We start from the raw sequence: 27462 nt of genomic DNA, 5'->3' as shown, positions 1-27462 counted from the left end.
GGTGCAGCAAAGCCCTGCTCAGCCCAGCAGGGGGCTTCCCTCCAGCAAGAGGGCTTACTCCTCTCGGCAGGCTGCCTCTCCAGGAGGACACCCCTTCTTCATCCCACAGGGCAGTGAGTCACCTCTCTCCCCGCCTCTCCAACCCACACTTGCCTACCATGCTCAGCCCTGCCCAGTAGTTTTGAACTGAATTCTTCAGGAAATCATCAATTCTTTCAGGAAAAGGGAAGGCTAGGAAAGAAAGAGGAACAGGAACTGAAGTGGAAACTTTTAAGGGGCTTATAAATTGCTGACAGATTCTATTCTTTGGGACAGGGTGACAAGAGGTCACTTACTTTAATAGTTTTACGCAAGACTGCATGAATGCTTTTTTTCCTTCAAGATAAATTTATTCATAATCTCAACACATATGCCACAACTCCACTTTATAATTCAGAGAAAAGTTTTAAATTCTGGTAGGACAAATGGCTGGTGACTGATCCAGCCATCTGCCTCCTTCCATACCACATTCACAGCAGAGGCTGGAAAAATAACAGACTCAGATGACCTACTTGCAGGTCAGCATGGTCAGGTGACACTGGTTTAGCACATGAGTCATAAACAGAAGCTTCTGTGAAAGCTCATATTTCCCTGATATAAAGAATAGGTGTGACCAGGTGTGGTGGCTCATGCCTGCAATCCCAGCACTTTGGGAGGCGGAGGTGGGGGGATCACCTGAGGTCAGGAGTTTGAGACCAGCCCGGCCAACATGGTGAAACCCTGTCTCTACTAAAAATACAAAAATAAGCCAGGTGTGGTGGTGCATGCCTGTCATCCCAGCTACTCAGGAGGCTGAGGAAGGAGAATCACTTGAACTCGGAAGGCGGAGGTTGCAGTTAGCCGAGATCACACCGTTGCATACCAGGCCTGAGTGAGAGAGAGAGACTCTGTCTTAAAAGACAAAAAAAAAAAAAAAAAAAAAAAAGAATAGGTGTGGTTGGTATTGTCCTTTCTCCTGTTTGTTCCTGACTTACCTGGGGAGGTTCGGGAGGAAAAGTCCAACAGGAATCCAGAAGTTCCAGCACAGACATCACTGAGAGCTTTAACTAACACCAGGATCATCCACCCCCAGATAATATATTGCAGCTTTGTTTTTTTTTTTTTTTTTTTAACGATCCCTACTTATTTAAAGCAACTGATAGATTGTCTGTTGTGACAGAAAACATTCCTCACTGATACAGCTACATCTTCCTTCTTACACAAAGCCAGCACTCCAAGCCTCACTTAATTAAATCCTAATGCCATCAGCTGTTCAGGAAAGAACCTTGGTAGGCTAAGGAACGTGGAAACTCCGTTAGCAGAAAGTCAAAATAAGAGCTGCCATTTACCAAGTGACTACAGATTGTGGTAATAAGTCTTCTACATGGATTTGATCATTTAAGAGACACAGAACTCTCCGAGGTGGGTGTCACTGTGCAACTGAGAAGATGCTTTCATTATGTGCCTTGTCTAAGGCTGCACTGACAGTAATTGGTGGGCTCAGAACTTGAATGCAGGTCTCTGATTCCAGCCACCTCAGAATTCCATTTTGTTTCAGAGGAATAGACTCTTACAAGTCTGATACTCTAATTTAGTGAATGCCTGTCGTAGGGTAATAGGGTGCAGTTCATAAAACCAAAAGATGATATAAAAACACACATTATCTGTGAGTCACTGCTTCACTTACAATAAGTGTGACATTTACCTTAAAGATCATTTGGTTAATCTGTCAGCGGGACTGCGATTCCAGGTCAGGATGGGTGTGTTAGGAACCCTTCCCAAAGAAGGCCTTGAGAAAATAAATATTTTTGAGAACTAGCGTTCTACTAACTATATTTAACTGACTAGACATGCTCACCAAAGTCAGGAATAAAGAAGTCAAAGAATCATTGTTTGAGAATAAAATAATAAGAATTTTTCTGTGTTTCATTTAGAAATAAATGTTTCTTTTAAAGCAGAAATATTTAACAACTAAAATTCCAATTAAAATATAAGGATGTGGTGAACATTAGCAAGAAAAACAACTCGGCCAAAGGCAGTGCCATTCTATTAGGGTTAACCATAATAAACTGCCAATATTTGATCATTTGATGTGTTGTATTTGTAATGTAATTGGGCACAACGGGGCCCACAGTCATCCAAAATTGGAATTCATAAAATCCTCATCCATTGGATTATTAAATGAAGTTGAGCATCAAGAGGTTTTGAGACATTCTAAATTATTTGTATACTTTTTTCTTAAGAGGATATTACTTTGAAATACATATCACTTTTTTTCTCCCTTTCTGTCTCCAAAGTGTGCTTGTCTTTTCACTATACAGGTATTTGTTTCAAAGTGTAAACAGGAACCACACCAAAAAGCAAAGACTAAATCTGCTAAAACTAAAGAAGTTTACATGAGAATCAAATACCCTGATAAAGTGTGCGTTAACTCTGTGACCTTGGGTGAGTAATTTAACCCTGATGTTCCATTTTTCTCATCCACAAAAATGGATGACTAAAATCTGTTGGGGTTTTGTGATGTTAAAATATATGTAAAAATAGAGTAAGTGGTTAAACGTTACATACATATTATGCAGCACCATGACCACCACCTTCAGCATCATCACTGTGTGGACAAAGAATAGCATAAAAAGGAAACAATTACAATTATCATCCCTATGATTTCCATCCCCAAATTTATCCTAACATTTATAATTTGATTTTCCGATTGCTAGTGTCATTTTCATCTCAGAGTCTTAGTGATATGGACCCTTGCTTATAACACTTCTTTATCATTTGCTCCCTGTAGCTACATTAGTAAAATTCTGTTAGGTAAAAAATTCTGAACACATGCTGTGAAGCACTTATTCAATAAACATACAGTGAAATGGTTACACTGTACACCAGGCACATGACTATCTTGCAAAGCAGGCTAATACACAATGGGTTTCCTGTTGGCCAGGTCCCAAAACTATTGGCTTTAATATGCGAGTAGTTAATAAGCATAGGAGATTTCATAATATTCCAGAGACCCTCTCACTGCAATATGTAAATAGAGTAAGGCTCCTTAGAATTAGCTCTTTAACTTCCATTCATTTACTGTGAGTATATTGGTCCATGGCAATGTGCAACTCAGAGCAGAAAGCCATAGCAGGAAAACCAAGTTACATAATCTAAAAGAGAATACAATAGAGCCAGGCTCTCTGCCTTTGTTTATGTAAATGTGACTTGTCTCCATATGGTTACTTAATTAGATAGGGGATGCATTTTGCCCATTTAATGCAGAACAGCAGCCAGAATTTTACATACCAAATATTTAATGCAATTTATGAAATACAGACTCTTTCCCTAGGCCCCAGTAAAAGTTTTTTATTTTTAACTTAAAAACTATTCTTTCTTCCTAACCTGTAATAAAAATGGAAATGTTTTATATCATTGCGTTTGCATCATTCACCTCACCTGTGCAAATCTTATATATGACTAAGATATTATTTTATTGAGCAGATCTTAAATCCTGCAGAATGAAAGATGGGAAACAGCGCTTAAGACACATTCAAAGAGATCAAAGAGCCATTCTTAGTTCCTTAAAGAACTTCAAATTTCAGTATACCCTACAAAAGCACATTCATTATTCTCCAATTTATCAGTTTAATACATTCAATGTATTTAACACATTTTTTTTTTTTAAATAGACATGTATGCATGCCTACTAAGATTATACAATGTTCCAGGTACTAGGGATTCAAAGATGACTAAGACATAGTTACTTTCTGCCAGGAGCTCACAGACTAAAAATAGAGATAAATAGTAACAAATCTATGACAAGAATGCCTACAGTAAATTGGAAGTATATGCAAAGTGTCATCAGGTACAGAGGAGACAGCCTAACTGTCCATGGGAGGGTTTATGGCCGGCATCACAGGGAAGATTATCCCTCATCACAGTCTGGATCAATGTGCTGACCAAGTGAGCAAGTTGGAGAAGGTATTCCAATAGTGCAGAGATTAAAAGGTAAGAGAGAAATTTTAGGGAGTGTGGGATGGCTGAAATATTACGTGCTACGAGTACATGGAAAGGAACTTGAAAAGTTAGGTAGAGCTAAATATCATCTTCATTAGAATGCACATTTTAAAGAGTTTGAGATTTTATTAAACCATTGGTCTTATGTGGGTCTGTTAAATTCAGTTTAGACTAAAGCTGCCTCCTATTTTAAATTATGCCTAAAGCCGATGGTTCACATCGTGTTCAAATAAGATAAACACTGAGCTGTAACTGATCTGGCTGTTTCTGAACTTCACTTCCGTTTTCTAAACGTCACTTTCCTTTTCTGTCCGTAAATCTTCTTTGACCACGTGGCAGTGTGGAGTCTCTCTAAACCTATTTTGGTTCAAGGACTGCTTGATTCGTGAACAGTTCTTTGTTCAATTCAACTCGGTTAAATTTAATTTGTTTAAAGTTTTTCTGCTAGCAATTCTAACATCTCTCCTTTCTGCGTGCCTTGAACTAGGAACTTTCAGAGATGCAGACACAGAGTAACCACCAGATTATAGAAAGAAAGCTGTCTTGGTTTACAGCACGGGCCCTAAGACCAGTTCAGCTGTGCATACTTTGAATGCGGGAGAACCTATGCTGGTCCTAATACACAGGACAGTTCTTCTTTCAGCCACACTAACACAGGTGACTTGTTTCCCAAGAGGGCCACAAGGGAAAGTTTTGTTTTTCTTTGATTGTTAACTTGTAACCATCATTTTAGCTTTTACTTCAGTCATCTCCAAAACTGGCCTCTCAAATTAGATCTAAGCCAGAGATTCTACACCAGTTATGATGGCAGGTACAGCTTTGTCCCCTAATGGAAACATACAGTGATTTAACCGGAGACACCTGTTCCCATAACAGTTTATTCAAAGAGACTGAAGTAAGATGTCAAATTGAGTCCAGGTGTTTTTCTCTGGGTCCTGCAATGTTAGTAATTCAAGTTTGTATTAAGTTTTTTGCTTTTTCTCTATTTTTAGGTTTCTAGAATAAACACATAACCAGGAAACACACACACACACACACACACACACACACACACACAGAGACACACCTGTTTTAGTGAAAGAATATAAAAGGCTTCCTAAACTATGGCAATTCTAGCTTTCACTTCATAGTCTCTAACTTTAGTGTATTAAAATCCACGTATCAAGGAAAAACAAAATATAAATGTATTTAGGAAAAAATGAAAAAGAATAAGATTATAAGATTTATAACAATTATTCATTTTAAGATGTAAAAAGGAATATTTTGCTGAGAATATGGAGACGGAGTTTGTAAATTGTTTAATTCCTCCCCCAACAATGGATCCATTTGTGTATGAACATGTACCACTGACAAATTTTCAAATTCATGAAAACCTAGTGGGATTTGGGAAAGGTTTTGCTTTCAAAGTGTTACTGCTTTTCATTTGTAACTGACAGTTTTCAAGAGTGAGGCCATTCATAGTTATGGAAAAATGGTTGTTTTAATGCAACATTGAATGACAGAAAACTAAACAATCAAACACCATTCTCATATTTTTTCACTCCTGGAAAATTACCTTTCAGGAAGAGCTTTATGTTTTATGTTCTGCACACTAATACAGCAAGGATTTTCAATATTTTTATGACAAAAAGAAGAAACAAAAGAGGGAAAACGAAACTGTAAGGAACAAACATTAAATTCTCTTTGAAAGAAGTACACTCCTATTAGATGTCAGGTCACATAAAATCTCAGACTGTGGCCATTTAGCTGCATATCTCATTTAGCTGATTTGACTGGAACATGGTTTGATGTAAATTTTGGTACGTGATGTGAACACAGGCAAAATAGGGTGGAAGATCACCTTAGGGAAAATTCAAACCAACTCTCCTATCATCCAGGCTCTCAGAGGCTAAACAACTTGCCAACAAGTTCTGAGTCACAGGCACAGGATAAAAACCTCTTTGCACTGACATCCAGAACAGCACTTTTTTTCATCATGCCAATTTTGTTTTTGGTGGAACACGAAATATTAAATTGACAACTAAATTTTGTGTTATTTTCTGTTGAGAAATTTTACCCTCCAAAATCTTGGAAAGTATCTTTTATGGTGATCTTGTAACTTGTAAACATTCTACAATCCGATATAGTAAAATTGAAAACATAGTTAACATTTTATGATATATTATAGAAAATTATGGTTTATACTAAATTATAGAAAAATACAAATACGTGTTAAAAATATTCTTACCCATTGTCACCAAATTCCCAAAGACCAATACTATTAATAATTAGACATGATTCATTCTAGTATCTGTTTCAGATGTGTACTTAATAGGTTGGTTTTGTATACATAGAACACACATATATTTGTAATATGTTATCTCATTTTTTTCATGGTATTACCTCCTCATAAAACTGATTCTAATGACTGCAGGTGTGTCAGTGTTGATCTATTTCTTTACTATTTAATATTTAGTTATATCCAAATTTTAGTATATTGATACTATAATCCTCCACATATCTATATCATACCCAAATTTATATTTTCAGTAGAGTTGTCTCTCTGAAGCTTCAATTCTACACATAAAATTGCCTCTAAATAGATTTACTTAAATGTCCTGAAGACCCCTCAAACTTTTATGCCTCAAACAGACTTATTGCTTGGCCTCAATACTGTTTTTTGGCCTACATTCCATAAAGCTCGTAATGGCTCTGGTATTCACTGGGTTCCCTAAGCTAGATCTTGGGTATCACCTACTTTTCTTCCATTCATTGAATTCATCATTAAACCCCATTGATTCCCTCTCTTAAATATCCTTCAAATTGAGCAATTGCTCTTCATCTTCATTGTTCCTATGCTTGTCTGAGTCACCACCATCATTCCCTACATGACTACAATGGATCCTTTTTCTCTTCTGCCTGCCCTCCTTCAATCCCTCCTACACACTGCAAAGCAGAATGCTCTTTCCAAAATGCAAATTCAAATATGTCATTCTGTCTTGAAGTTCTTAATCCTTTGGATAAAATTCCTCAGTCTTTTGAATAAAATTCTTATACATATATGTGTGTGTGTGTGTGTGTGTGTGTATATATATATTTATCATGACTGACGAGGCCTTTCATGATGTGGTCCCTGTATTTATCACCAGCTTCAATGTCTAATCACTTCACCACCTGGAAGCTATAGGGACTGCCACTCATTTCTTTTAGGTATCTAAGTGCTCTTCACCTGGAGCTCACACACATGCTTTTCCTTCTCCCCCATGATACAAATGTCCCCCCTCTTTTGCTTATAGCCGATTCTCCTCCTTTGGATTCAGCTTAGTTGACACATCTTATGTAAGGCTACCAGAGTTCCCCAAATCCTAGGTTGGTTACATTCCTCTTCTTTGCCCTTCCATAATACTTCACACGACTAAGCAACTATTCATGTATACCAATGCCCAATTATTCATGTATGCAATTATTCATGTATATTATGTATATCTAGACTATAGGTTCCATGAAAGCAAAGGATGTGAGACCCTTCATTATTTATATCACCAATGGTTAAATAGCTCTGAGACTTTACTTGTGTTGAATAAATTTTTTTTTTTTTTTTTGAGACGGAGTCTCGCTTTGTCGCCCAGACTGGAATGCAGTGGCCGGATCTCAGCTCACTGCAAGCTCCGCCTCCTGGGTTTACGCCATTCTCCTGCCTCAGCCTCCCGAGTAGCTGGGACTACAGGCGCCCGCCACCTCGCCCGGCTTGTTTTTTGTATTTTTAGTAGAGACGGGGTTTCACCATGTTAGCCAGGATGGTCTCGATCTCCTGACCTTGTGATCCGCCCGTCTCGGCCTCCCAAAGTGCTGGGATTACAGGCTTGAGCCACCGCGCCCGGCCATAAATTTTTTTAAAAAGTAAACATAAATAAATAAATCTGTGGAAAAATACTGTGGGCCATGATCTTTGCAATAAAGTGTACTGAGTGCAAATGATGCATTAGCAGATATCTTTTTAAATTTTTATTATTTTTTATTTATTTACTTATTTTGAGACAAGATCTTCTCCAGGCTGGAGTGCAGTAGTGCCATCATAGTTCACTGCAGCCTCGAATTCCAGGGTCAAGTGGTCCTCCCATCCCAGCCTCCTTAATACCTGGTACTACAGATGTGTGACACCACGCCCAGCTAATTATTTTCACTTTTTATGGAGACATGTTTTCTCTCTGTTGCCCAGGATGGTCTTGAACTCCTGGTGTCAAGTGATTCTCTCACCTCGGCCTCCCAAAATGTTAAAATTATAGGCATGAGTCACCGTATCCTGCCCTAAATTTATTTTCAAAACAAGTATTCAAATTGACATGGGCACCAGCATTATAGCAGCTTACCAATTTTCCTCATCTTCACCAGCTTCGAACATAATCTTTGAGATATTTGTTAGTTAATGGATAAAAATAATATTAACTGCTTAATATATACTTTCTGATTACTAGCAAAATATTAAACCATTTTTTCCACTATTTTTGTTCACCTTCTGAATTCTTTCTTTATATTTTTATCATTTAAATTTTATGTTTTACAATTTTAAGGAGAATGTGGTTCTATAATATCTAAAAAGAAGTAAAACATAATTTGAATATATATATTTCATTGTCTTAGCATCAAGATCTTAAATGATACCAATAACACCTTGTTTTTGTTTGTTTGTTTTGTTTTTGAGACAGAGTCTTGCTCTGTTGCCCAGGCTGGAGTACAGTGGCGTGATCTCGGCTCACTGCAACCTTCGCCTCCCAGGTTCAAGATTCTCCTGCCTCAGCCTCCCAAGTAGCTGAGACTACAACAGGTGAACACCACCACACCTGGCTAATTTTTGTATTTTTATTAGAGACAGGGTTTCACCATAGTGGCCAGACTGGTCTCGAACTCCTCCTCACCTCATGATTAGCCCACCTCTAGCCTCCCAAAGTGCTAGAATTACAGGCAGGAGCCACCATGCCCAGTCACACCTTGCTTTTTATGTTATTTCTTCCAATTGATTAATTCATTCGTGATCATATTTTTAAAAGAATTTTGGATTACAGCAATCAAGAGATGAGTTTAACTATTCCAAATGCAACAGAATTTTGACCAGAATGGGTATCTCTAGACAAAAGCAGGTCTTGTGCAGGGAAGAACATACATCTTTAAAAAATAAAAATAGAAATTAATGCTTTATGTGGAGGATTCATAAAGAAAAGGAAAAGAAATGGGATTTGTTTTCAGTTTCTTAATGAGATGACCTTCTTTTCACAACAAAGTCCTTCTTCTGGAAATCGCCTAAGACATTGATATGAGGATGAAGTTTTGATGCTCATATGAAATCCTTTAATTCCTTTGTTATTTTTCCTAATACACAGATTTAGTTGAGCCTGCTGGGATGTGGTATTTAGTCAAGATTGACAATACACCACATGGTACCAGTGTCCAGTAATAGAAGCTGTGCCCTGATTTGATTTGACAGTTATTTGATTGGGATGTGAAACTTGTACAACAGAGGGGGCTTAATTTCCTTATCCTCCTTGGAGAAAATGCTAGACACAGTCAGAAACAGATTTAAACCAAGCTGTATTTGAAGCACAAAATATTGTTCCTCCTGATATTTTTTATCAAGAGGCAACCTGCTGCAGGGAAACAAATGTAGGTTTTGGAGTTAAGGCAGAGCTAGATTCAAATCCAAGCTTTCTTATTATTTAGCTGTGTGATCTTAGACAAGATATCTAACTTACCTTACCTTCTATATTCTTCCAGGTAGAAAGAGAATATCAAACCACAAGGTTATCGTGTGCATTCAGTGGCTACATGAAAATAAACTTGGATAATGTATGGCATATAATACGCACTCAGTCTATAATAGGATATTGTTAAGGGATGGGTGGAGAAGGATAAAGCAGAGATAGAGTCGCATCCTGTAGATTATTATCACTTTTTGTTTGTGAGGGAGAAACTGCTAGAGCAAGAGCCCAGTCTACTCAATGGCACTCCAGGAAAAGCCTGAATATTTTACATATTTTTTCTTTACAAAGCAATATCTAACATTACAACCCAGTAGCCAATTCTAGAGACCTGGATGCTCTTGAAGGGTTAAGGCTACTTGCCTTTGCCATCATGTGTTTGGTAAAGAGCTTTATGTACATCACTGGAAGACCTGCTGTTGTACCTCGAGATTTTGGCATTTGACTTATGGAGCTTAAAAACAAAACAAAAACAAACGAACAAAAAAAAAAACAAAACCAATAAAAGAAAAACAAAAAACAGCAACAACAACAACAAAAAGTCTATTACATACTTAAGCTGCTTAGTATACCTAATCAGCTTAGTTGCACTGGGGTGAAGCCTGGTATGCATACTGTCAGCAAGAAGAATGGGGGGAGAAGAGCACTCTAACAGAGTAAATTTAATTGCATTATGTGATTTAATTACGTAGTTATCTCAGCACCCTACCTCCATGTACAAATAAATAGGAATCAGACAATCACGTGCATATTGCTAGACCATTATAGTTTGCTATTTATCATCAATAGGTTGATAGCTTGCAGGTATCCGTGGCTTATAGCAAGCACTTAATTTTGTTGGCACCCAGGGTCTGGGTCAGGAGATTGTTAATGGCCTGTATTACTACTGTACAGGTTTTGAAATTAAAAGAAACAACCAACATTACTTGGTACTTTGGGGGAAGATATTAAACCATCAATCAAATGGGTCAGTGTGCCCTAAGAGGAATGAGGCATTCCCTAACATTTAGAGGTAACTTCCAGAGCAAATATGTGGGAGTTCAGAGAGTTTCAAAATTTTCGTGTTAGGTAAGTAGGCATAGAAAGGGAAAGAAAAAAATGGATGTTGATATTATTGCACTATATATGTATATATTTTCTTCTATCTCTCAATCTTTTTTTGTAGCCCAAATATATATTAAAACACATTTGACTACAGGGCTTTCTTGATCAAATGTAGTATCTTTGAGCATTTCAAATATTAGAGAAAGGACACTGTATATCCCAGGAAGGACCTATTTTGTGGTACCTTTACTTAAAAATGGCCCTGAATACTTTTTGGATACTATTTTATATAAATGAGTCAACATAGTTATTTTGAATTGATCTTGAAGTAAATCTAGAATCATCAACCCACAGTTTCTCCAGCAGAAGACCAGAGTAAACGTAACTTATTTTGAATTGATCTTTAAGTACATTTAGAACTATCAACACAAGGTTTCTCAAACAGGATACCAGTGATGGTGTTTATAGTTGATGTCACATTAGTGTTAGAATTTAACATCATAACTGCAAATTAGAAATAAGCACACTTAGTACTCCCATATGAAGACAATGTCATTAAAAGACATTAAAATCCGTGTTTAGACAGTGTTTAAAGTGGACAGTATGATGGAAACAATGGCACAACAGTGTCAGAGAAAGCTGACAAACACCATTACGAGTTGCTCATCAAAAAAACTCTAGATATATGCTACATTACCATTTCCTCCTTATAATATTATATAATTCCTGAGATGTAAAACTACAAAAGAAAACTGAGGCCTACAAATTACTTTTTTGCATTGACAAATGATTATATATTATATCAACTATAAAAATAACCAGTTGTTTCTAGAATTCACGATAAACTTAACTGGGCATTGTCAATGATTAAATATTGTATCCTCCCCTTTCCCATTGCCAAATTAAAATGTTGAAAATCTGATGCCCAATTCGCTGGTGTTAGGAGGTGGGGCCCTTATAAATTAATTAGGTCATGAGAGTAGTGACCATATGAACAGGATTATAGTGCCCTTAGAAGAAACAGGAAAGGCCAGGAGTGGTGGCTCACGCCTGTAAATCCCAGCACATTGAGAGGCTGAGGTCAGCAGTTTGAGACCAGTCTGGCCAATATGGTGAAACTTTGTCTCTATTAAAAATATAAAAATTAGCTGGGTGTGGTGGCATGTGCCTGTGGTCCCAGATACTCAGGAGGCTGAGGCAGGAGAATCGCTTGAACCCAGCAAGCAGAGGTTGCGGTGAGTCGAGATCATGCCACTGCACTCCAGCCTGGGCGACAGAGTGAGAGTCAAAAAGAAAAAAAAAAAAAAAAAAGAAAACAGGAGAAACAGGAGAGCTTCTTTTCATTCTGCTCTCCCTTATGTGAGAGCACAAAGAAGAAACAGCCATCTGCTAACAAGGAAGCTGGCCCTCACCAGACAGGGAATCTTCCAGTACCTTTATCTTGGACTTAGCCCCAAGAACTTCGAGCAATGAGTTTCTCTTGTTTAAGCCACCCAGTCTACAGAATTTTTGTTATAGTGGTCTGAACTGACTGTGACAGATGCCCATCTTTCAGGAAGGAACTCTGGAATACAATGATTATCACACACAAATAATTCAAATAAAAACAATCCCTACTGGATCACCTGCTATATACAGCACTGGCCAGAAAAGAAAATCAATCTGGAAGTACTTGAAGGTAAAGGGATTAGGGAAAATCATAAACGTCTCAATTTGGAACAAGGAGAAGAAAACAAAAACAAAAATACAAACAAACAAACAAACAAACAAACGTAACCAAAAAGCCAGCCTACAATTTTTACCATTTGATGTATCGGAGTACAAGCGATAGGTGTCATTTTTTAAAAATCTTTTTTTCTAAGTGACATTCCATTACGTAGGGAACCCCATTATAAAACGTGACGAGAGCAGAAATAAAGGCACAGAAACTTTTGACCCATGATGGATACAAATAGTCATTTACGCTTTCATTATAGACAGGGTCAAGGAGGAAGACCGTGTGCCTGCAGCAGATGGAGACATGGAGGGTACCCAAAGATCAGATATATCAAAGGATGCAATTACTGAAGCACACTGGGCATTTGTATGCCATTTTCTTAAATCGGGGGAGGCATTTGAATACTCAGGGGAAACTAGTATATATGAGATAAGCATGTATCCCTCCTGGTTAATTAATCTCTTTTCTTAGATGGCAGAAAATAGAAGGATTTTCTTCAGATGGGGAAAACAATGAACTCTTTATCTCTCAATATTTAAAGTGCTTGGAAATAATTCTGGAGAGACTAAAATGTTAGCATTGCAAGAACAAAACAAAAAAGAAAAACAGAAAAAAAAAGAAACAATTTACTGGTCTTCCATTTTACCCTGTGAATGTAGTCCCTACCTCTACTCCACACAAATCCCAGCTCAAACGATTATGACAACTACAGCTCAGGTGGAAGAGGCCAGTGATCTAGGAATCTGCTTGGCTTTCAAGGTACTAAATGCTTTTGAGGCAGTGACTATATGCAGAACAGGCAAGATGGATGAGGTCAGTTCCCACTATTATTACAGCTGCAGTGTCCAAGGACTCAGGGAGCCACTTTCTGGAAAGTGTACCACTCTCCCCAGGACTGCAGGGAACAATGTAAGCCTTCAAGATAAATGTGGACCCTGGGTTTGGTGGACAGTCTGGGTTTGGTGGACAGTCTGGGCCTGTCGCAAATGCAGATTCCTAGTTTTCTATGAGAAAGTAGAAAACAGCAGACTTCAGTGAGATTAATTATACATCAAAGCAACATTCTCAATTGGTAATCATAGACTTAAAGGTAAAACTACTAGAACAAAATCGGGCTTTTTCCCTTTGTATCACAGAGAATGATTTCACTGCTGGGCCAGTGTCACACTGCAGTGAATCACAGAAAAATGTAATGCTTAATGAGCCAAATATGAAGATAATTATGCCAGTTATATTTGGGACACACACAAAATAAGGGACTATATTTGTAGACTCTTCATGAACACTCCAGGGCAGGGAGAGAAAAGAAGATTTTCTTTTTAAATAGCTAAACTGGATTTTACTATGACTAAATACCTTTGAAGTAACACATCGCTTTTCTGCACAATTAAAACAAAAAAGTTAGTTAAAAGAGTACATTCCTAATTTCAGAGGCTACAAATGGACTTTTAGGTTGCTCTGAAACTTCAACTCGATTTTATCCTCATGACCTTCAAGGGAATAATCAGGTCTGTCATTTCTTGAAAATTATCTACTTATATCAGGATGTCTTTGCATAGATGCTTTTTAAAATTGTGAATTAATGTTGCAGATTAACTAATACAACAGGCCAGTCATGGTGGCTCATGCCTGTAATTCCAGCACTTTGGGAGGCCGAGGTGGGAAGATTGTTTATGTCCAGGAATTCGAGATCAGCTTGGCCAACATAGTAAGACCCCCGTCCCTGCAAAATATAAAAAGTTAGGTAGATGTTGTGGTATGTGTCTGTAGTTCTAGCCACTTGGGAGGCTGAGTTAGGAGGATTGCTTTGGTCCTGGGTATTGAGGCTGCAGTGAGCCATGAGTGCACCACTGCACTCAGCCTAAGCGACAGAACAAGACTCAGTCTCAAAAAAACAAAAAACAAAAATCTATATATAATACAATGGTACCATTGCAATTATTTAAAACAAAACAAAACAAAAAACAAACAAACAAACAAACAAAAAAAACCCCAGTAGTTCCAGGGCCGGGCGCGGTGGCTCATGCCTGTAATCCCAGCACTTTGGAAGGTCGAGGCGGGTGGATCATGAGGTTAGGCGATCGAGAACATCCTGGCTAACACGGTGAAACCCCGTCTCTACTAAAAATATAAAAAATTAGCCAGGCGAGGTGGCGGGCGCCTGTGGTCCCAGCTACTCCGGAGGCTGAGGCAGGAGAATGGCGTAAACCCGGGAGGCGGAGCTTGCAGTGAGCCGAGATCGCACCACTGCACGCCAGCTTGGGCGACATAGCGAGACTCCGTCTCAAAAAAAACAGTGGTTCCTAAATCACAAAAACAGTTGAAGAAAGAAATACATCTAGATCCATGTAATAGGCTTTATTGTACTGTTGGATATCAAAGAGAATCATTGATTGGCAAATGCTGTTAATCAGGCTTATTCAAGCAAGTTTTCAGAGCAAGGGTACAAATCATATTATGTTGTGGGTTGAAGAAAACAGTGCTTAAGAAAAAATCTTTAGATGAATGTTAGGGATGTCTTCATTATGGAAAAAACAGAAAGGAAGAGAGTGGTCCAAATCTACTTTTAGAATCATTACATATTAAGGCTTAGAAGAGACAATAGAGGTCATCCAGTTTCACGTTTTATAAACAAGATGAGTATCTTCTTAGATACTTAGTAATTTGTCTAGGTTCACTGAAGTAGTTAATAGTACAATTGAGGTTAGGGTTCTAGAAACACAGCTCTTAAGAGTTCTTTCTACCATACAGCAGAGATTCCAGTGAAAAAATATCTGACATTTAAACCCAAAGTTGCCTTAAATGATTGCTTTTCTTCTAGATGAAACTTCCTCTCTTTGCGAAAACAGTTCACAGGGTAAAAATATCCCAAGGCATTTCAGCAATTGATTGAAATCACAAGCTCATTGTAATCATCTTCATAAACCCTTGGGGTTCTGTGAGGGCTCCTCTGATCAGAAAAAGGGCAAATGAAATATTTATCTTTGAGGGAATTTAGATTGTGGCTTCACATGAGAGCTCATCAAAGATGAGAACAGAGTTTAGATCAGATTACTGCTAAGTGGGTGCACAACTGATTAGAAAAGTGATTCCCCAAATCAGATTTTAGACATCCAAGGATGACACCAGTTATCTAAAGCATTGTAACATAATTTATCCCCAAAATACTCCCAGAGTAAAATTTTTTTAAAAATGTTAATTTTAGAATCACTAGATATTTTATGAAGATAGTAGGATGAGCAGGCGGTGTTGTGTATCATGTTTGCTGATGGGGAGCATGGTGTTATGGTGTTATGAAATCTAAGACTTTGGATGCACAAACCACCATGTGGTTTGGGCTCATTGCTCTAATTTATAAAAACGTTCTGATTATGGCTGGGCTATAGACAATGTGTTCATTAAGGTGCTAATGCTGATGAGAACCAATTTAGCTAAGCCCGTAACAACCTTAGAGCAGATACTTAAAATATCATGTAACCTTTTAACAATTTTGAAAAGTGGGTATCTAAAAATAGAAACACAAATAAAAGAGGTCACTAGGAACACTTTGGATGGGAGAATAATCTTCTAACCCAGGGTCATATGATCTTTTGAGATTCAGTTGAAATTCTCACCAAACAATCCATCATGGGGCTGGAAACTACAGCATTAGAATCAACTAACTGCTTGTAACTTCAACAGGGTGCTTACGAGGCAGAAGCCTAGAGGTCTCAGAATTTTGGGGACTCTGTTTTGTTTTTGTTTTTGTTTAATTTATGCACTTCTACATTAGTTAATCAGTTATCTTTTTATGTTATTTGAGACACTGTTTCTCTGTCACACGTCAACCACTCTTAAAACATGGTCCTTTTCATGATTTCCTAAAAATTAAAAAAAAAAAAAAAATGTCCTGACTTACTTATTACACAAAGTCTTTGTTGAATAGCAGGATTAATTTAACATCCTGAGTACTGCAAGCCATTTAAGTGGTAGGAAAACATATTTTACATTGAATATCAGATATTCATTTTCATAAAAATAATATGCCCACTCGTTTTCTTCTTTGTTATTTTCTCTCACATCTCATGCTCACATCTATTCCTCCTCTGCCTCCTCCCTTTCAAAAAAGTTTTTTAAAACTTCACATTTTTTGGAAAAAAAAATGCATTCCCTCTTTTTTCTAATCCAAAACATTTCATATTTGTACAACCAAAGACTCATTAATGTACTAGTCTAAGAAAGCAATGAGCAATCTCTTCATGATGTTACCCTTTGTCTCTCCCTAGCAGTCTCTTGAGTGAAAAAGGAACAATATAAACATACACTGTTCCATTAATGTCAATTCTCCATCTCCTTCAAAAAAAGAGAAAGCTGTATTGAATTTCATTATGAAGTATTTTATACAAACAAAACTTTTGGTAGTAAGCATTTATTAAAATTAGATATGCATTGTAAATATCAGAAACAAAGCAGGACAATAAATCCATCACTCAGTCTAAGAAAATGGGACTTTCTTTCCCAGCACGATGACTCTGTAATGAACCTCATGTGAAACTCAATGGTAATGACCACCACTTTGGATTGGATTTTTTTTTCTTTCTTTTCCAGGTCTCTCCCTCATTTATATGTTCATGGTTTTATCACATGGGTATACATACTACCCTAGACAACATACTGTTTAGCCGATTGGTTTTGAACTTTATAAAACCTGCAGCAGAATACATACATTCTTCTGATTGCATCTTATAAAAACATCTGATATATAACCCACATACCATATAATTCACCAATTTAAAGTGTACAATTCAATGGTTATAATATAGTCACAGAGCTGTACAACTATCACCACAATCTAAATTGAGAACATTTTCATCGCCCCCAAAAGAAATCCTGAACCCATTAACAGTTGTTCCCCACTCTTCCTTATTCCACAGCCCTTCGCAACCATCAATCTATTTTCTGTCTTAACGGATTTGCTTACTTTGGGTATTTCATATAAATGGAATCATGTAAAATGTGACCATTTGTGACTGGCCTCTTTCACTTAGCACAGTATTTTCAAAGTTCATCCATGTTGTAGCATATGTTGATGCTTCATTTTTTTACATTGATAAATAATATTCCTTGTCTGGCTATACTACTGCTTGTTTTTTCATTCATCAGTTGATAGGCATTTGGGACATTTTATCTATTAGGGATAACTCTGCTATGATTCTTCATGAATGAGATTTTATGTGAACATGTGTTTTCATTTTTCTTGAGTAGAGTATAACCCAGGTGTAAAATTTGCAGGGAGGGTCATATGGCAGCTCTATGCTTAACTTTGAAGAAGAGCCAAAGTCTCTTCCAAAGTGCCTGTACCATTCCACGTTTCCACCAGCAATGTATGAGGGTTTAATTTTCTCCACATCCTTGCAAACACTTGTTATTATCTTTCTTTTTGATTACAGCCGTCCTGGTGCGTGTGAAGTAGTATCTGAGTACAGTTTTGCTTTCTCTAAAGGCTAAGGATGTTGAACTTTTTTTTCCATGTTTCTTAGCCATTCATATTCTTCTGATTGCTTTTTTGAACTCAATGTTGTTTTTACAGTTCACCTTTGTCAATGCATGTATTTTGAGTTTTTGCATTTTCATTATAGTATTCTATTATGTGAAAATATCATGATTTACTTATTCAATCTGTCAATGAACATTTAGGTTGTTTACTTTGTTTTGCTATTTGAAATAATTCTGCTATAACATGTTTTAGATACCTTTTTTTATATTTTAAATAATCCCCCACCCTGTGCTCTTTATCATTCTACTAAATAAATACCTATATAGCCAAATATGCCTTTGTACAACATATCAAGAGGCATATCTGGCCAAACTAGTGGGCCACGTACTAAATATAAATCAGCCACTCGGTACTGCTTGTGCACATGTGGGTATGTTATAAATGTATGAGGCCTGCTAAGCAGATGGGACACAATATATATTTCCTGAATAAAGGGATAGATATATACACATGCATGCATCAGCATAAGTACAGAAAGTCATATATAAGAACTGGGAGGTAATCATGCCAGCCCCATATGAGAAAGACCATTATAAGATCATATTATTTTGGTTTTAAGTCCTAGAAACTAAACAAGATATGGATAAATCTGAAAAAGAATTGATTAGAACTATACAAATGACTTAAGGGAGGAAACCCCAGAAAAAAGGCTAAAGAGACTAGACTCATGCAGGCTAAAGGAAAAAAGAAAATACTTTAAATCAGCGTATGGGATTAGAAGAAGTTATTTTAAGAGTAGAAGCAAGCTTGTAGCTGTTCTTCATTACTTCTGGAGAAAGCAAGAGGGAATGAGGCTTCAATTATAGAAGTAGGATTTTAGGTCAAATGTTGTTAAAAATTCCCCACCTCTTGTGTTCTGAGACACAAATATGTAACCAAAGGGATCTGTGGACTCCTACTCTAGTATTCTTTCTAAAGGTAGAGTAGAGAGAATTTCTAAGATGAGTTAAATTTAGCCCTGTTCAGAGGCAGAGAGGTGCACTACTACATCAATGACATCCAATTCCTTTGACCACATCTTCCTAGGGAGTCCATGTTGTAAAGGATTCTGCCTGCCAAACAGCATTATTTAAATAATTGTTCTTCCTAAAGCTTTTAATAATTGGAAACATATAGAAATTTCTACTAGAACATGAGCCAAAAAATGCATAAATATGTTCTACATGTTTTCCAGAGAAAAATTAAAATCAATATACCTGTCTACCAATAGTAGATCTAATAAATCAAAGATGACATATTCACAGAATAGAATACTATACTGCAGTAAGAAGGGACCATCGATCTATCTACCAACATATGTAAATTCAATTTATGTTGCATAAAAAATGTTGCAGAAGGATATATTCTGTAGGGTTCTATTTTCGTAAATTTTTATAAATCATAGTCATAAAGGAATGTAATATGTATTACTCACAAGTACATACAAGTATGCTAAAATATAAAAATAAAATGGAAGGATATTAAATCACTGAGAGGAGCTGCTTTTAAGAAAATGGGGAAGGGAAAGAAGGTGGAAAGAGATGTGAAAGAAAAGGCACTTTAATGTTATCAATAACGCTTATTTCTCTTGTTAAAAATACATTAGTGGATATGAAAAATAGTGCTATTTGATAGTAAATAATTGTCATCAAGGTTAAAGATACGCAAGTGCTTTTTTTTCAGTATTTTAAAAAGTTCTCAGGCAAAACATTTTCCACATCTCTGATTATTCCATTGCAACAATGCTTATGCCCACCAAATATTCATGTTGAAATCTTAACCCCAATGGTGATAATAAGATGGGATGGGGGCCTTTGGGAAGTGCTCTGCCTTCATGAATGAGATTAGTGCCCTTATGAAAGGGGCACCTCTGAGATCCCTCGTTCTTTCTACCATGTGATGTTATGGTTAGAAGACAGCTGTCTGTGAGGAAGCAGTCCTGCACCAGACACTGAAACTGCTAGCACTTTGAGCTTGGACTTCCCAAGCTCCAGAACTACAGGAAATAAATTTCTGTTGTTTGTAAGCTACCCAGTCAATAGTACTTTGTTATGGCAGCCCTGAACAAACTCAGACATCCATCATTATCAGTATAACCCTGCTGAATTTAAAAAGCTCCAGCCAAGTCAAAGAAATGCATTGCGAGTAATTCATACTTTGCATTATGCTGTATGAAACTCTGAAAATTAGGCACTCACCTCAACTGCTTTGCAAGCCCATGGCATTGAGGACTCCACACTAACATCAAGAGGACAGTGGTCTTTTAAATCTTTTCTGGCTCCAGAACAGCACTGGTCTGCATACTAACAGGTAAACTATACCCTCCTAATTATGGGTCCATCCCGCCGGTCTCACTTTCCTCCCTTTAAGAGCAAAAGGAAACCATGACAAAAATATTGCCTATTTTCAGTTGTTCCTCATATTAAGATTTGCTTTGTTTCAGGCCATCCCACCAGCAAGGATAATTGGTTCCTACCATTTCTAGTTTTTCCACCCATATGCCTGGTTCCCAAATTCTTTGAACACAATTGAATGATAGTCTAGGTACTCTATACACATTCCAGATGTCTTAGAAAAGTTAAAGAGAGGCATGTGTCTGAAAATGGGGCAGTATATGTGGCTTTGGGGAGAGAAGGTCTAAAGGGAGGATCTTTGAAAGGGTGAAAGAGAGGGAAGAAACTCTCAACTACTAAAAGGCTGGACAACATCGAAATCTTCAATTAATGCTTTAAAAACTCTTGTACCAAAATGATTGTAACAGCAGAAATGAATGAATGCAGGTTTTTAAGAATGTCAGTAAAGAGAACGGCATGACCTCAAATAAGACGCTTGTCTTATCATCCATTTCAACTTAAAGTTCAGGCAAATTTAGATTACTGCTTTATGATATATCTAGTTAACAAAAACAAAGCCTCTATATTTTCAAGTAAAAATAACACTGAACTGAAATAAGACATGGCAAGTTCAACCCGGGATTCCTCATACACTTGGACACTGCCAATTACCCAAAATGGTAAAGCTCTTCTTGGGAAGCACAAAATAAGCAAATAAAGATATCTGTAGGGGCTTGTGCTGGATACAGGAAGGAAGAAGAACCCAGAGATTGAGGTTGAAAGGGGAAATCTGGGTAGATGAATTTGGGAGAGATAGTAGAGAAAGTGTTAGGAGGAAAGTTGAAGAACTTACTATCAGCTTTTTCATTCTAACATCTTGAGCCAATCCTGTACAAAGGCTGTTTGGCTTCCATCTATTGATGGCATGATGCAGGAAAGATTATGATCAACACAGTGGCTTCTAGCAGATTGTCGAAGCCCTCAACATACTGCCGTGGCTGTGCTAGTGGTGGACCACCACCAAATGACAAGCCAGGTGACACTTATGAGCTGTGAGAAGTACAAACGTCTGGTGCAAACCAGAACAGATTTTCAGGAGAAAAACAGGCAATTCCGTTTGGAGCAAGGCTGTTATTTCCACATTAACAACAATACAACAAAATGCTCTTCATGATCAAATCTGTCTTATTCCAGATTTGCATGCAACTGATGGGAATCAAAAATATAACATGAAAAATTCTGTAAACAATGTCTATGAAGTGGTCCAAGACCGGAAAATAAGACATCATTTCTTGCTGCATATCTCATGAAAGGCTTTTTCAAGAAAGTGGAATTTGTGCTGGCTCACAATGGGTAGGCAATATTTAAGTTTGATAAATAAGTAGGATGATAAATGACATGAAAAATAAAAAGCATGGGAATTAGGTAATCAGACAGGAACCAGCAGGAGACAATAGTTCAGTTTGATGGGCTTGAACCGTTGATGGGGTAGGGGAAACTAAGATAGAAAAACTAAGTCAGGGTGTCATTATCCAGGGACATGAATGCCAGTCCAAGAATTTTAGCTCCTTCTCTGAGTCAGCTGAAGGGGTCTTATTGCGACATGGTAAAGTCTACACTTCAAAAAAATTCTTTTGATAGCAGAAATATTATTAATACTTATTATATCCATAAAGCAGGATACAAGGAAAGAAGAAAGAAACAAGGAAAAATAGTTTTATATTTATTCTGACAGTTTAAAAGGTTGTCGCCCTTACATATGGACTTTAAAAATCTGTTTTTCTTTGTTTTTTGAGACAGAGTCTCATTTTGTTGCCCAGACTGGAGTGCAGTGGCACGATCTTGGCTCACTGCAACCTCCACCTCCCAGGTTCAAGTGATTCTCCCGCCTCAGCCTCCCAAGTAGCTGGGATTACAGGCACCTGTCACCACATCCAGCTAAATTTTGTATTTTTAGTAGAGACGAGGTTTCGCCATGTTGTCCAGGCTGGTCTCAAACTCCCGACTTCAAGTGATCCACCCGCCTCAGTCTTCTAAAGTGCTGGGATTATAGGCATGAGCCATCCCACCCAGCCCTGATCTGTATTTTGTTGATTGTACTTACTATGCCATCTATATACCTAAACAAACTAGAGAGAAATATTAAACTCAGTGGAGACAGCAAATCACTTGAACCTGAAATCAAATGCCAATTTCATTTATACCCATGCATCAGTGCTGTTTCTTGGTTACATTTACCAAGAAGATGAACAATAATAATTTCAGGCAATTAATTCAGATCTTTGGCAAGGCCACAAGAGTTTTTCTGAATACAAGAAAACAGTTACAACACAAAAGATGAAAAACATCATTTGTGCCATACTGCAGGTTCAGAACTATGTGAGTGTGTTTGTGTCATTGAAGCTAGTCTTTCAGAAATTGCCCTAACCACCGGAAATCAATCCACGACTTCATAGACACTTTAGCAAGCTGGACTCTGATATCAGGTAGTAGTTTCATTAGACCCTTTCACTTTCAAAGGATCCACAGTATAAACTTTCAGAGCCGGCAACATAATCCTTCTCATCAAATATTTGGGCGACAGGTGGAAAATTGTTCTGCCAGCTGAAGAAGACAAAATCCATTCCTTCTGGCAATTTTCTGCAATGAAAACTCCAGAAATGAATGTGCAATAACTTGTGGAAATAAATTTCAAATATTATCACACAAAAGCAGTGTGCTCAAAATCTCTAACTGTAAACTAACTCCTGCTTATCTGAATTTTAAAATGTTGATTTCTCTTTATGTTTGAATTGCCACTAAGGAAAGAGAAAATATTTTCAGACACAAAAAGCCAGAGAAATGCTAAATTCAAACAACATAAAGCAATGTTGAAAGGTATATTTGGTTAGTAGCATCTCTTGGGTCAGGATACAAAGACCAAAGGGCCATTTTCTATCATAACCTAATTTCTAGCAACTACGAGACTATCCACTTTGACTGGAATGTTGTACACAAGCCAGCCTAGAAATGTGTTGGGCTTTGACTCTTCCTGGTTGGTTGCAGTGACTTCCATCTGCTCTCCCATGCAGAGACAGATCACTTGGCATTCCTAATAATGGTTCTTTTAAAGGTTTCTCTCAAAAGCCATCGTTTGCTCACTCCCTAGCTGTGTAAGAGTCTGGCAGATGGGTATGTGATGGCATGGGAGGCTGACAGCGTTTGCAGCAAGTTAATGAGGGAGAGAAGGTTGCACACTAGCAATCTGGGTCTGCACTGTTGCACATGAACTGCTCAACTATGTTTTCCTGCATAGGGAATCTGCATGTCAAGTGTTCGTGTGGCTGCAGAGATGCAAAATGGACTCAGCTAAGGGTCATGCCGGGTAGAAGGGTTCTGCCTTGAAATGCCATATTCAACAACTTCATTAAATCATTTTTTCACTTGGAGGACTTTTCCATCCTTTTCACCAATGGTTTTCTTACATGGCTTGTATGTATAATGATCACCAATTGATTCCAATTTAGTTAGCTGGAAGTCTAGAAAATCTATTGGTGAAATGTATGTTTGCAGTAGCTTAAAAATGTTAAACAAATGGGGGATGTAAACAAAATGGCCAGTTTACTGCATCATTTGGTTTTAGAAAGCAAACTCTTCATGGATTTTAAAAGAACCTGTTTAACAGGTAAACAATCATTATACACACACCATTCTCATTCAGCAATATCTTTGGTGCTTTCTCTGTACAAGGCTCTGTAATCGGAGTTTGGAATACTTGGCAAAAAAAGAGACAAAATCCTTGCCCCTCAAGTAGCTCACATTCTTGGAAGGAACAAGGCACTCAATGTTAACAAGTATATAGTGTGTTAGATGACAAGTAAATGCTGTAGGAAAAAATAAAGCAGGGGAGAAGAACTAGGAATGTTGGATGAGAGAGGATTACAACTTAGAATAGCTTGGTTAAGAAGGGCCTGGCCAGGCATGGTGGCTCACACCTGTAATCCCAGCACTTTGGGAGGCCAAGGCAGGTGGATCACTTGAGGTCAGGAGTTTGAGACCAGCCTGACCAACATGGTGAAACCTCAACTCTACTAAATACAAACAAATCAACTGGGCGTGGTGGCATGTCCCTGTAATCCCATCCCAGCTGCTTGGGAGGCTGAGGCAGGAGAATCACTTGAACCTGGGAGGTGGAGGTTGCAGTGAGCTAAGATTGTGCCATTGCACTCCAGCCTGGGCGACAGAGTGAGACTGTCTCAGTTTAAAAAAAAGAAAAAGGGAGGGCCCAAGAAGGCAAAAGGCAAAGGAGATGAGGAAATAATGCACATGGATATTATGGGAAGAACACGTCAAGATCAGGAAATAGCAAGTGTGAAGTCCCAGAGGTGGGAGCCTGTCTGGAATACTAGAAAAACCAAAGAAAGCATGTGCTGCAAGGTGTACGTGGGAGCCTGGAGGAAAGGCGTGAGAAGGCAGGTAGGAAGCTACAGAGAAGAGGAAGAGATGCGAATAAAGGAGTGAGGCCAGGCATGGTGGCTCACATCTGTAATCCCAGCACATTGGGAGGCTGAGGTAGGCAGATTGCTTGAGGTCAGGAGGTCAAGGCCAGTCTGGGTAATATAGCAAGACGCCATTTGTGGGGTCCTATATCCAACAAACACATCTGCAACCATATCTCCATAATTTAATAGATTCATAAATTTTTATAGCAAAACCTCCTTAATATATAGCTACTAATTCGGTATTATAATACCTTAGAATGATACATCTCTGTATTTTCTAAAATGGGTAAGTTCACCCAGCCAATTTAAAATGCACACAAGACCAGGGGAGGAGCAGATTGTTGAAGCTAGATAAAGACCTCTGTTTTCAAAGGATGTCAGACACCTGCATTCTACATGATAGTCAAGGATCTCCATTGAGTAATATATATATACACATATATGTATATATATGTATATGTGTGTGTGTGTATATATATATATAAAGCTCACTGTTAGCCTTGAACTCTCAGGCTCAAGTGATCCTCTTGCCTCAGCCTCCTGAGTAGTTAAGACTATATAAGCACATGCCTGGCTAATTTTATAATGTCTTAGAGACATATGGGGTCTCACCATGTTGCTGAGGCTGGTCTTGAACTCTTGACCTCAAGCAATCTTTTTGCTTCTGCCCACCAAAGTGCTGGCATCACAGGCATGAGCCACTGCGTCCAGCTCAGATAACCCTTAACCTTACTTGCATGAGTATATGAAAGGGAAAAGTAAACTTTTGAACTTATATTTTATACTTTTAACGTGTTTTACTGTAGTATAACCTCCATTAGTTGATAGTCTAACAACGTGAGGTGTTTTGATTGGGGGTGTATTCTAGTTAGAATCACAGTATATCAGTATCTTAGAGGTAGAATACAATTTAAATATCTCAACATCATTTCAATTTTTGAATCCTACCAACATATCACCCATCTTCTGCTAGACCAGATCTGATGTGGAGGCAACCATTGCCTGTCAAGACCATCTCCTCCTTTGAATAGCCAGGCACTCAGAGGGTCCTGGTCAAGGTTAAGTGTATCAGTTTCAGAGTCAGACAGCTTGAGTTTAGATCAAGCACATCCAACCTATGTCATGTGGCTACATGCAGCCCAGGACAGCTTTGAATGTAGCCCAACACAAATTCATAAACTTTCTTAAAACTGAGTTTTTTGTGATTATTTTTTAGCTCATCAGCTATTGTTAATGTATTTTATGTGTGGCCCAAGACAATTCTTCTTCTTTCAATGTGGCCCAGAAAAGCCAAAAGATTGTATATTCCTGGATTAGATTATTGTGAGGCCTTCAGCAATTTACTTAACTCCTCTAAACCTGTATTTTCTTCTATTTAACATAGGAATAGACACACAACTTCTTCCTGGAAGGGGATTGTGAAAATTAAGACCTTTTTTTTTTTTAATCTTAGAGCAGGAAACTCGCTACATTGGTCAGGCTGGCCTTGAATTCCTGGGCTCAAGCGATCCTCCCACCTGAGCCTCCCAAGTGGCTGGGACTATAGAAACACACCATTGCACCAGCTATAAAAATTAAGACTTAAATCACCTAAAATGTTCATTTTACTATTCCGTGCAAACAGAATTATTAACATGATTTTATATACTGGTCCTAAACTACCACAGGTTAGCCAAAAATCATGTTCATTGTATTTACACAAGGCCTCATTTCAGTATTTCCTTGGCATCTCAGGATTTCACAGTCCATCATGGTGCTATGTATGGAAAGAATCAGCAAAAGAAGAGCTGTTCTTATATAGGCCTTAAGGTATAATCTAGAAATCTCTTTTGAAGAGGAAAGTCCCTGAAAACTTATTTTCCTAGGAGATGCAAATCTCTTATACTCAAGGGAAGGCCAACAACAAAAAAATGATTAATTGAAGTCCTCTTAGTTGGAGGCCAGTTAATGGAGGTTTTGCATATATTAATTGGCCTTTCCCTCAATTAGTCCAAATTAGTAAATTTTACTGTACATTTGTTCCTGTCAAGAGTGAATTAATAATTTAGATGTGACATTAAATAAATATCAGACATTGATTTATATGTGTCATCTCTGAAAACATCCATTTTCCTGGCAAGTGAAGGCAGAAGGCAGCAGGGAGCTTTTGCTTCACTTGTGTATACCACCCAGGACAAAAAAATGTGGAAAGCTTCCCCTTTAGAAAATCAAGTGGATTGATTCGAACTTACAGACAGCAGGCCTGACTTGTCTGGCCAAGCTGAGATGTTGAACAAGGCTGTTTGTCTCTACTGAGCTTCCCAGTGCATCCCGAGCTAACTGGTGAGGATATGGTGGAATCAAATGTTTCTTGGTCTCAGGGTCACCTCTTGAGGCAGAGGTTGTAAGAGGCTATTTATTACAACCTCAGCAATGATGTCTTATTGTCACTAAAAAAAGTCAGAGGCAGCAGGTGGTAACTGATCACAGGTGCAAAAACATGCAATAACTGATACTATCTATTTCAACATAGGCAATGATGCGTATGATACTGTGAAATATATATTTGGTTTTTGTTCCCTTTTCCTGGCAAATAACTCCTAGTATCCTGGGAATCTCCAAAGTGTTTTTTTTTTTTTTT

General features: G+C 37.8%; 1 protein-coding gene across 7 annotated transcripts in view; it reads right to left on the bottom strand.

Moving 5' to 3' along the window:
* The window catches only part of UNC5D (unc-5 netrin receptor D), a 576267-nt gene that overhangs the window by 252432 nt on the left and 296373 nt on the right, over positions 1-27462 (bottom strand). The window contains exon 1 of one of the 7 annotated variants that reach the window (XM_003902636.5): positions 1014-6200. The exons of the other annotated variants lie outside the window; for them this stretch is intronic. Coding sequence (XP_003902685.1) covers positions 1014-1101 — 88 coding nt within the window. The 5' untranslated portion in view covers positions 1102-6200. Of the gene's footprint in view, positions 1-1013; positions 6201-27462 lie in introns of those variants that run through there. 7 annotated transcript variants of the gene reach the window in all.

Source organism: Papio anubis, chromosome 8 (genome assembly GCF_008728515.1).
Source record: "Papio anubis isolate 15944 chromosome 8, Panubis1.0, whole genome shotgun sequence".
NCBI classification, from domain to species: domain Eukaryota; kingdom Metazoa; phylum Chordata; class Mammalia; order Primates; family Cercopithecidae; genus Papio; species Papio anubis.
The sequence above is the reverse complement of the archived record's forward strand: the minus strand, read 5'-3'. Positions and strand labels throughout refer to the sequence as shown.